At 31.3% G+C, this 12753-nt stretch overlaps 1 protein-coding gene across 9 annotated transcripts in view; it reads left to right on the plus strand.

Moving 5' to 3' along the window:
* Positions 1-12753, plus strand: part of LOC110994826 (alpha-catulin) — a 52261-nt gene that overhangs the window by 27401 nt on the left and 12107 nt on the right. For 8 of the 9 annotated variants that reach the window (XM_022261694.2, XM_022261696.2, XM_022261697.2 and 5 more), the window contains exons 3-5: positions 6529-6671; positions 8314-8523; positions 10884-11021. In XM_022261694.2, the coding sequence (XP_022117386.1) occupies positions 6529-6671; positions 8314-8523; positions 10884-11021 (491 nt within the window). Of the gene's footprint in view, positions 1-6528; positions 6672-8313; positions 8524-10883; positions 11022-11550; positions 11578-12753 lie in introns of all 9 variants that reach the window. The other variant, XM_022261695.2, reaches the window with a different exon arrangement.

The following is a 12753-nucleotide window of genomic DNA, read 5'->3' on the forward strand; positions in this document are numbered from 1 at the left end:
CCCGCATTAGTAATATTCCATGTCATCAAATCGTAAATCATACCACTACGCTTGCTGATAGCTGCACATAATTTATGTTAATCGATTTCAATTCAGCAGAGAATTGAGTGACTTGTTTAAAGGGATTATGTTTGTGTTATGCTTAATGAGGATTGTAGATTATGCAATTTAATGGCTTGATTGTAGCCACACATTTCGAGTTTGAAAGAAATGCTTTCGTTATTTTAGATTAATCAGTGTGTTTTGAAATCGATTCACGTGAGGCGCTAAAGTGATTTAAGTAACGTTTTGTAAGGAGCTTCTGAACCAGGATAAAAATATTGTAAAGCAGAAAATGAAAAAAAAATTAAAACAATTATTGTTTACAAAATTATAATATTTAAACATAAGACGTTTTTATAACTTTACATCAAATTAAAAAGATGTTATTGTTCTTTGTACTTAAAAAAATAAACATTAAAACGTTAATTAAAACAGAGTAATAATAAATAAAAAAAACATTTATTTCTTATAGCAGAACAAGAAGTTGGATTAATTAAATTTACTTACATACTAGTGTTAGTTTTGTTAGTAATTAAATTTGTATCCTTAACTCCTCTATAGGTGAAGGCCTCCTCCAAAGACAGCCAGTCCTCTCTGGATTGGACGTATAAAGTTCAAGTTGCAAATTTTATAATAAAATTTGATAAATTGGTAACTTCAAGTAGAGAATATTGCATACCTTTCATTTTCCGCTGAAATTTATGGATAAGAAAATGTGGTTGCAGCTGGTCTTATAAATCGCTTGCTATATTTTCTTGGATTAGCTTCAATGTAATGTTTGTTACATAAAGGAAAACAGAGTATTTCAAAAATGACCTTTAGTCAATGATGCGTGAAGGGATCTCGATCCCTTATTTATATGAAACACAAAATAACTTCTATAATCATATTTTCTTGGTATAAAATATTCAGTCGAGTCTGTTTATTTAATTATTTATTCCCTAAACTGTGACGGCTATATTTGTCTATCTTCTCAAATTGACACAAATTTTATCTATATGATTTGCAATGGCTAGGTTATAATGAATTTTCGTGGTACCCACAGTTCTAATTTACAGCATAATATTACCATTGGTAAATAGTCGTAAGTAGATTGTATTTGGCATCCTGATGGACAGAAAAATTGTGTTTTTGTTTCCACCAGACTACTAAAATACGTAATATACGAAACACTTCATTTTTATATTTATGTTAAATTCTTGTATATACAAAATTTCGTTCATTATTAAGTAAAACTAAGGCACTCACGCCGCTAGCATACATGATATCTTACGCTAACTTTCTAAAACCTTAAGTGATTATCATCAAACATATAAAAATCACCACTAATCCGCCAAACTTATGTCCTTCGTTTCAATAAGTACTTACTTAACTAAGCTGTTAACCACATCCACATGTATTTTTTGAAAGTCATGAAAACAAATGCCATGAGGGCTTTTGCTAAATTGAAATAAATTATTTTCAACAATAAAAATGAATTACGTACTAAATCCCAATTGTATATCAAACCATATAAATTCACTGCATCTATCTGAAACGGTTTTAACTTTATCTCGGTCATTAACAGCCACAGGTGCGGAGTAAAATGGTTTCATAATATTTTAAACGTTCAAATTTAGTTTCACAACAGATGTTACCTTCCGCACGTTTGTTATAACAGAGTATGACAGTTTAGATAACCCCTTTAGAATATTGGCAATATGTGCTAGTTTTCTATTCTCAATCTGTACATGCGTTGGACTTTAAAGGTGAATCAAATTATTTTTATTTCTATAAGCACAATAAACATTTCCTTGTACTGTATAGAAAAAGCGTATTATACTTTAAATAAACTTAAAGCTAATTTACCTGACAGAACATTCTAACATACTAAATGAAGATGCATGTAGGCATGAATATATCAATAACAGATTTTTTAGTTATCTTTCAACTAAGACATAACCATATTAGACAACAAAACACTTGGACAATACACATATTAATTAATATTTGAACTTTTCACGCTTATTGGACCATATGAAGTATAGTCTAATGTATTTTATGAAGACATTATAAATCACGTAAAACTTTTTAATAATACTTATATATTGCTTTTACATACTTCTATTACTAGTAGATCAAAACAGCGATGCATTAGCCTAGAAATTATTGAATAAATAAAAGGGTGGTGGAGAGTTTATTGCCAGCTCTTCTGTTCTGTTCCACCCTTAATTCGAGAACTGGCAGTAAATGTAAACTTAGAAGCATTTCATGTATATTTATTTTTTCACGTTTATACGTGGACGTTTTGTTACCAATATGAATGAATATATTTTGATTTTGAATAAAACACTAATGTAAATTAGTATTACTTAAAATGCTTCAGCAATCTTACTGACCCTTTAGCTATCTTGAAATTATGTAAGTTTAGAGATAAGCCATAAAACTTGGTCAGTTTTCCTTCATTTAAGCTTAGACTTACAGAGATAATTTTTTATAAAATTCAAAATGTTACACGATATCGATACGGTGATTTACCACTTTTACAGTAACTTCATCAAATTCATGTTTCGTAAATGGTATAAATCAATGAATAAATAGTTGAAAGTACATAGGAAGTGTTAGGGATGATGGTAAAACAGTATAAACCTTTAAGGTCTTTGTTTGCTTATTAATGAATTAACATATTACAGAAAACATATGATAATAAGGTTCACGCGATAAATATTTTTGGTGTGTAAAATATTCTGATTTCATTTCCGTTGTTTCGTTAGTTTAGTTCCCAGTCTGTAATTGTTTCCACTGAAACTACATGCCTAAACAGACGCAGAATTATTCTAGTATCATCTCCCAGTGTTTCGAGACACAACATTAATACTACCAAAGTTAATCAAAAATGTATAAATGACGTAAAGTTATCTTCACGATAGATTTGATAGAATGCCTTTGAAAACCAGATTTCCTAAATCCGTTTTTGCGGAAAGCGATCCCTGCATACAGAGTTAGCACGGTTATGCGTTCACATATGACTGAGCGGTATCCGCAAAACGCTGCAGTGACGCAGACTGCGGTAAAACCATATCACTTTTATCAAAAACCGATTTCCACAAACAATGAGAAATACATTTCAAGTTGCTTAAAACGCCGGATAATACATTTTTAATACAAAGAAGTCGAGTAAATCAGTGCAAATTTGAATAATTGGGAATGATATGGAAAGAAACGCAAATACATGTAGTAGGTATTGTTATTGGAATGTATAATTATAATATTTAAAAAAGTTTAAAATAAGTGGCATTTAAAACAAAATATAACTGTAAATAAAATAATATGTTGAAAATATGTTGTCTTGCATAGAAAAATTTAAATAAAGACCTATTGATTCGTTTTCTTTTTTTGATTTTAAAGGGAAGATCTCGAATCGCTTGATACTTCAAACAAAATCCTTAAATAAGAAATAAAGCTTAAAATCGTAAAAAATTACTCAAGTATAATAGTTATTCCTTTAGGGTTTTCCATTGAGTTACAAAAACAGTGCATTCGAAATACAAATCTGTATTTTATATTACAAAGTTGCAGATGTACCTATGTGAAGAACTAAATTCGATAGATTTATCTAACTAGAATGAATGTTAAAAAATGAAAATTACGCAAGTAAGGCTCAAAAGGACTCTTACAAATAACCTACGAAAAGTTGGTCGTGTCGTTTTCTTATATCTGAAAAATACAAACTTACCGTTTTGTCCTCTTTAATTTCTTATATTGAGTGGTACCTGTTATACCATTACACGTAAGAAATCCGTTAAATATTACTATTATTATTCTATGTTAATAGATATGTATACATCGTCAGTTTAGGAACATAAAGGCAACAACTAAATGTTAAAATTATAACTTAAGAGATAGATAATATGAATTACACTTACAACATAAAAGTTCTCATCTTTAAAAATATTTTTATTATATTCCTGTGTGCCTTCGATGTGAAAATTTAATATGTCATATCTGCGCAGTATTTTATGCGGAATGGAGAAGTAGGTTACGATATATTATTTCACGAAAATAATTACTTGCGAGATATGAAATATCGATATTAAATTTTTGTTAATATTACAAAATTTTCGTAGCGTTTTAATATTATAATAAAGAGCTTTTCGTTTATTTTTATTAAAGTGTGACGTCCTTAAAGTAATTGCATTAAACATTTCATATAATCTCCCTTAGCGTAAATTAAAGGAAAGAATGAGACTGGTGTTTGTATTTTGTTAAGTACGTGATTAACAGCGCAGCTTATAAATTCAGGAAATTTATTTAAATTATTGCTGGAAATTCCAACTACTTAGATGCCGGTGCCATACAAAAACATTTCCACGGGGATCATTTGAAGCTTAACTAAAGTTTGTGAATATTTATTTTAAGCTTTATATATATTGTAGAGCTAAGCTAAGGTAATATTTATTATAGTGTAGCTATACCTACATTTAAAAAAAAACTATCCAAATTAAATCCTCATGATTTAATAAAAAAGAGAGTATCTTCGATTTAAACTACTACAATTAGACATCACATAATTTCAGATTATACAATTAGGATTTAGATAATGATATGTTACACGTTGATAAATAAAACCCAGGGGCGAACGGTGATAGCAGTGCATTATATTTCGCAGTGTTTTTGTTAAATTATATTGTATGTATTGTTAGTTTAATTAAAACTAAACTACTATGTTTGCAGTGTTGGCCTAGTGGCTTCAGCATGCGACTCATATACCAGAGATCGTAGGTTCGATCCTCAGCCGTGCACCAAATATGAATTTTCTTTCTATGTGCGCATTTAATATTTGCTCTAACGGTGAAGGAAAACATCGTGAGGAAACCGACGTGTCTTAGATCCAAAAAGTCGACGACGTGTGTCAGGCATTGGAGGCTGATCACCTACTTGCCTATTAGATTAAAAAAAATATATCATGAAACAGATTCAGAAATCTGAAGCTAAGACCTAAAGAGCTTGTAGCGCCACTGATTTATTTTTTTTTAACTACTATGTTTCCGTTTTTCATTATTTAATTGTTTAAGACATTGAGTAATGTGTACGGTGGTTTACAAAATAAATTGTTATGGAACCGCTCAATTTTGTACATTAAGTATATCGCTAAATAGTTTTACTAGATATTAAAATGTCATTAGATATATATATATTTTAAATATTTGGTAATAATGTATCTTCATCAGTTTCATTATGGCTTATTTTTGGTTATACCTAATCAGTATTTTCCTTTTGCCTTATAAATCGTATTTAATGACAGAATGATAGTGGTTACGAAGAAATTCAATTGTTTCCTGATATTATTGACATAGACATAGACATATTATTTCTTACAAACAAAACACATTCTATTCAATTCTACATAATATTTATGTTTAATGTGATGAATGTATCTGTTGTTGAGGTATTTATCGTTTGAACATTGTTTGAGACCCCAATCGCGTAATATATGAACTAAATTTTCGGTAACTACGTTGAAACTGAGAAAACTTCGCGTGAAAAGTAGATTATATTTTTAGAGGCGTACAAATATTGACTGATACTATAATACTGTTCCAAACTGTTGCGATCGTTGATTTTCCAAAATGATACCTTTTAATTGTTCTTATCAATTATGTGATGTCTAATTGTAGTAGTTTAAATTGAAGATATATTTTATATTAAATCATCGGGATTTAATTTGGATAGATTTTTATTTTTTAAATTTATACACATAATAAATAATATGTGGAAACAAAAGAAATTTTAAGTTTTTATAAACTTAAAATTTCTTTTGTTATTTGGCATCTGCAGCATGCCACGCCTGAGCCCGCACCATGTAACTTCCAATAGCGCCAGAAATATCGATCCGGGCTAATGTCGCCTTGTAACCCCGGAAAAAAAACTCGTTCGGTATCGATATTGGAACTTACAGAGTAAGAGTCCTAGTATTATATATAGCGCAAAAAGAACTGATGTATGATAAATATTTAGTATGATAACTAAAATATGTGTTACTTAATCTATTGTATTTAAAAAAAAATTATATGTACAATGTACAAATTATTCTGTGTCAGATAACTTTCAGATTTAATCATAAACTAGATTATAATTGTATCTGCTAACTTATACCATATAACATAACTGTAATATAACATCTGACTGTAACTAAGTTGTATAAAGACATCACGTCAAGTTGTTAACTTAAACAAAGGTCCTTAAGTTGTTCAGAACTTAATAAAGGAAAGTAATACATTTATATCACTGCCAAGTTGTTGCAATATTGTTAGTCAGTCGTATTTAAACTGTTCAACAAAGTATTCTCTTTTCCAATTCGTTTATTTAAATATAATAAAATTACCAGTTACTATAGCGTGTAGTTATATAATCTATGTAGTAGAATAAACCTAGCTAAAAAGGTGGTAAATACAATATTTATGCAAACATAACAAGCACTGTAAATAAAACAACATCTTTTTACAGGTCGTGCAATAGAGCGAGTATGCAGCGGTACTGATGGTGCGGGGATGGTGTCAGCTGCGCGGGCGTTACTTGCGGCTGTGACTAGAGTCCTTCTTTTAGCAGATATGGTGGTTGTGAGACAATTACTATTGGCCAAGGACAAGGTTAGGTTTTATGGCCCCCTCTATACATTTAAAATAACATACAGGTATATAATTTATGTATATGTTTCAAGTTTTATAAAAATATTGGTTGCGATCTTAATCCTTTTCTTTTTTAATAGATAAAAGATAATCAGCCGTGTATGGTTTGTATAGTAGCGGATAATGGTTTTCACACGATGTTTCGTCCTTAACTTACAAGAAAGTTATCCGCGCGCCTAGACGCTTTTAGACGCGTAATTATACAGAATATACTACTTCGGTAGATGAACTATTCTCATATCTAACAGATTTATTTAGTTTAGTTTTATGCAGCCTTTGCTTAGGTTTTATCTGGTATTAGATATTCAACCTATGATCCTAGTAATTCAATTAATAGCTTCATTTAAATTAAATAATAAATTTGCATCACTGCCAACCCTAAAGACTATTATTTTATTACTAAATTATTCACCAAATTTGGCACGGGTGTGGATAATGTAATTTCCCCAATTTGGAATTCTACCAGTAATACCACAGTAAACGTGTTAATTTATAAGATTTAAAATGAAATAAACAAGAGACATAATATATTGTTTTTATTTATTCGATCCAAATAAGTATAATTAATTTAGTTTGTCTGTCTCTTTTCACCATGCCATAAACACAATTTAGAAGGAATATAGTCAAAATTTCCTAAAGAAATAATGTAATAAGACTGTAAAAGAATTTACCGAGGCAATTGTTTAAACTTACATCTAAACTGATTTATTTGCTTGAAATGTGCATTTTCACCGAGGCTCCAGCATAAATACTAAAGAGTCATGTATGTTATAGTGTTTGATTTACGATGTTACCTCCAATAAAGCTGTAGGGCGATTTGATGATGATTATTTGTCACGACTAAACGTTTTATCCAGTCACGCAAACATTGTATAGGCAAACAATTTTATGCCCTACACACACGTCACTGTATACATAAAAAAATGACTTAATTTATATACTTACCTCGCTGTTGCTTTACATAAATACTTTTAATTACCAGAGATTTTCTATGCCAAGCCATGCCAAACAAAAACCTCCAAAATTTTGGCAAATGTAATTCATAGTAATTATTAACTATTAAATTTGTTTTGTTTATACATTCACGCCTTTTTCCCATATTGGTAAGCAGAAACTACAGATCTATTTGCTACGGTCAGACATGGCTTTCGCTTCATCCACTTCCATGACAGGATACCACGCATGCTTGTCAGTTATAGGCTTCTTAGACCTGCTTATTCTCTAGTATGTTCTGGATTTTATCCAGGTATGTACAACAAGGTCTACCCGACCAGACTCACCACCTACAGCTGCTATGTCCTTCTTACTCGTAAGCCGCTTCTGTGAGCTTTATAGAAGTGTCATTCTTGTTGCCGATGCTCGGAGCAAGGTATTGCTCGTATACTTATGCGTAACCAAGGAATATGCAACAATGCCTCCAATACGAGGAGTACCTTCGTATGTTTAGGTGGTTTGACTATATAGGAAGGATGACTGAAAAGCGGCTTATTCATTATTTGAAAACTTTATTTAATTTACAGTTTAAATCAATAAACCTGTACTCGGAAGTTAACCTATAGATTGAACACGAGAAGCAAAAGTTAGATAACTTGAATTCTGGCAGGTGGCACGTTCATTGGATCGTCTGGAGTCGGTGTCCAACTTTGCAGAGTTTGTACGCGCATTCACGGAGTTTGGCGGAAGTATGGTGGAGCTTGCACGACTTACGGCGGAGCGGAGAGCAGATTTAAGGGATGAGAGACGGAGGGCGCAGGTGGCAGCAGCAAGGAATGTACTTGAAAGGTCTACGCTGATGCTTCTTACGTCATCTAAGGTAATTGGCACTTGGAAATTGTTTTAGTCATACAGCTTCAGGAAGGAAAGAAGGAAATACTGATGTTTGTTATCACATTAAAAATAATATAACAGAAAATAAAAGAATTTTTGTTGCTGTAATTTAACTTTATATCAGGCAGTTACGAACTAAATCCATAATAGACGTTCCATTATCGATTCAGTTAACGTTCGTTGGCATATCAAACAACTACACATGTAGCAAAGGTTTTGTTATATTTTAATAAGATGGCTCGTACACTTCTTCAAAATTCCCCGTCATATATTTTAAAATAATCTAAAAATATTTCTACGTTTTTAGACAGTTATAGTGTCTATAATCGAGAATAGTGATTTAAGAAAGGTCACAATAAATCTCTCTGCGACTTCGCTTCGCGTATTTCGTAAATTAGAAGGAGCGTTCTGGGATTCGTCATCAATTATGTAGGTTCTGAGTGAGTTCGAGTTTGGCTACTGCGAAGTTTTTCGTGACATTACAATTACGTCTATATATGAAAGAAAGGTCCAATCCTCCCCGAGCTTTTACTTGAAACTGGCATAAAATTATTACTATTGCCATTAAAAAAAAAGGTCGAATCCACACAAAAAACCTTAAATAAATATATAGCTTTTACTGACAATCTTGTAAGTTACATTTTATCTTATTTCTACTTTATATACTACTTATATTTATTAACGAAATTTAGTTAAATGTAAATATTATCATATTATTTCCTATTAGATACCGGTTTATTGTCTTGCTTTTCAGCTTAGGCCTCCCCAAGTGTTCTCCATAAAGATATATCTCTTGCTTTTCTCTTCCATGTGGTTCCTGCCACCTTTTTAATATCATCTTCCCATCTACGATGTTGTCTACCTGCTTACAAAAAACCTTATGTGTTCTCAAATAGATAGTAAAACTACGTAAAAATAATTATTATTAACAAGGTCCATTGTAAAGGATTTCAATGCATCAAAGGCTGGACCTCTAAGTTTAATAGACAAAATTCTTCTCGAATTCAATTTTTCATACTCGTAACACGGACGAAACGATTTCACTTTTCGTCGAAATATAGTGTCCCACTAACACTTGTTATATAAAATAAAATCCTAAAACGTAATCTGTAAATAAATTACCTCTCCGGATTAAGCTAAAGCAATTAACATGCAAGGCAAGGTTATAAAACGAAAAGAAATATTAATTTTCGGCCGCTTTCCCATTTGGATCGTGAAAAATGTTTTAACCCTTTTAAGAAAATAACGGGAAATCTAATATATATGCATATTTTGCGTGTAAAAGGCTACTCGAGGCTAGGGGAATTTACGGAAAATATTACATTCAGCTTTCGGAGCGATACACATACTTTTCAAGCACTGACAATATTTCAAACAAATTTTTCAAATGTGATCCTAAATGCAAAATATCAGTATAAATAAATCATTTTTGTGATATTTTTACCTGAAACTCCCTTTTGTTTCCTTTAATAGTAAATTTGTTTCATATGAATTTGTTTTTGTTTCATATAATAATTAATGTGAAGAAATAATAGTTGGAAGAAATAAAGTAAATATTTCTGTTTTACGCCTTTTAAGCTTAAAACTTTCCAACTCTCTTACTCAAGATTCATTGAGTCTTGGTTAACATATTGAATATTATTATGCACACATTGCTAACATAATTTTAAATAAAGCTAGAATAATCTCGGATATATTTTAATGCGATAAAGACTGGACATTAATCCAACTTACGTAATTTGCTGTAAGTCATCTGCAGTTATAAAGCTAAATATACAGCTATTTTAACATTACACCGGGATGTTAGCTCTAATTGCATCTAGTTAACCTGAAATGAGCGTTGCCGGTCTACGAATACCTTCGTATTTTGGGATCTTATCGATCGATATATTTGGTGTAGAGAGAATGAGGAAGCGTGTTCGAATTCGCATATAGGTATGCTAGATTGAACGTTACGTTATAGTCTGTAATACAAAGGAGTACAGTTTTCGCCAATTCACAGATAATCCCATGACATCTCTATTTAACTTTGTTTCTGCAAAGTCTTGAATAGTCGTTTTCCACTTCTCTTAGGAAATTTAAATTTTGAAACGGATGTTTTAATCCAGCAGATTTCATGAATATATAGATAAGGAAATATATTTAAAAGGAAATTCAAATATACAGTAATCCTTTTTGCTTTCCCACTTAGACATGAGAGAAGTATCGTCTCTAGTCAATAGTGAAGTATCAAGAAAACGTAACCGTTCTAAGAAAAGTTTAAAACAATTTAAATAATATTAATAAATTCTGTAATATTTTAGGTAACAATAAGAGATTTTTATTTATCCCTAGAATTATTTTCAGACATGTTTAAGGCATCCAGGGAGTGCATCAGCGCGAGAAAATCGAGATACAGTTTTCTGTCAAATGAGGCGAGCTATGGATCTAATACATTATGTTGTACGAGATGGACTTCCGGGACATGAAGAGCAATCACAAGAGGTCTGTGCAAGGCCATATTTTATATGCCAATAATCTAATAAAAAAAACAACGTTTAATCTTTTCGGCGCTTGGAACTTATGTAATAAGAATATTCCTCAATCATTATCACACACATTTTTGTTTTATTAATAGTAAATGTAATTATTTCAACTCAAGTATTTCCGAACCAATTCGACTTAGGGTCCTTCAAGATAAGAGCGTACCAATTCTTAAAAGGCCGGCAACGCACTCGCGAGCCCTCTGGCATTGAGTGTCCATGGGCGGCGGTATCACTTAAAATCAGATGAGCCTCCTGCCCGTTTGCCCCCTGTTCTATAAAAAAAATCCGATGAGGAACATGTCGCAATGTTTTTCAATGTTTAATTAAGTATAAGTTTTGATAAATATAATTTGGATAATGTTACTATACGTTTTCACTTTTTAATATAATTAGGCAGCCCATAAAGTCAGTCTCTAATTAAGATCTATGGTCTATGGCTATAATTACCGTTTGAAACTGTTAATATGAAACTTGACTATTCCTTTAAGGTAACCTACTCTCGTGATAAAGAGCAGGTGAGCCTACTTAAATATCTCGCAATACAGGAATGAGCTTTTTACAGATTTTAAATTTCATTTCGCAATTTACCACACTGTTGTGCACAGTTTCTACTTTTCATGTAATAAAATATGTTTGAACTTTTACGAACTCATATTAAATTGTTTAGTTATAGTATATTTCATTACAAGTGCGGAAAGCCTGTCATTGCAACGAGTTCCGACGAATGTCTACCCGAGCCGAGGCGCAGCCGAAGGTGAGGGTTGACAGTCGGGACAAGTTGCAATGACGGTACCGCACGTGTACTGAACGACTATTTTTAATACAGTTGCGAAAAAATTAAGCAATTTAATTAAAATATTTGCTTTTTTTCTATTCTCTCTAGGGAATAAATTCGTTGCACGTAGATATGTAGCGACTTATATGTTTCCGGTAAATTGTTCTCCGAAGCATTTTATGCAATTATACTGCGTTCGGGTGGTATTCATTCAAATAAAATATCGTCGAAATTACTCATTTTGTGCAAAAAATAACTCAACTCGAAAGAACATTTTTGGAAAATGGCGCCAACCGCAAGAATATGAGCAAAGCTTGTTTTTTCTTTTCTTCACCCATTCTGGGTAGGCAAAGTGAACTTGGCCCATACAGCCAATTCTTCAGTAGACTATTTTTATTGAAAGAAAACCAAATCTAACTCATTGAGTCCAATCATTAAATCTGATATTGAAACAAATAGTAGCTTCTTTTTAAAATATTTGCATGAATCATAAAAACTTCTGTGATTTTTTTAGTAAAAACTTCGTGGTTGATTTTTTCTTTTTAATATTTTTTTATTGATATGAAACAAAATCCAATTATTAGTCAACTTTTTTGAAATACGTATTTGCATATATCATAAAATTCTTTTTAATATTTTTTTAATTGATATGAAATGAAAAGAAACCTAACCGAACTTATTGAATCCAATTATTATAATATTTAGAAATCATATATCATAAAAACATCTATGAATCATTTGAATAAAACCTTCGTGGTTGGTTTTTTCTTTTTAATACACATTGTTTTGACAGTTGGCAAAGAAAACGCACGAGTGCGGGAATGGCAAAGAAAAAGCACGAGTGTGTAATAGCCCACTTTCCGAACGCTATACCTCCCTGCAATATGCCACTTTTTGAGCAACTGTATTAAAAAAT

Source organism: Pieris rapae, chromosome 1 (assembly GCF_905147795.1).
Source record: "Pieris rapae chromosome 1, ilPieRapa1.1, whole genome shotgun sequence".
NCBI lineage: Eukaryota > Metazoa > Arthropoda > Insecta > Lepidoptera > Pieridae > Pieris > Pieris rapae.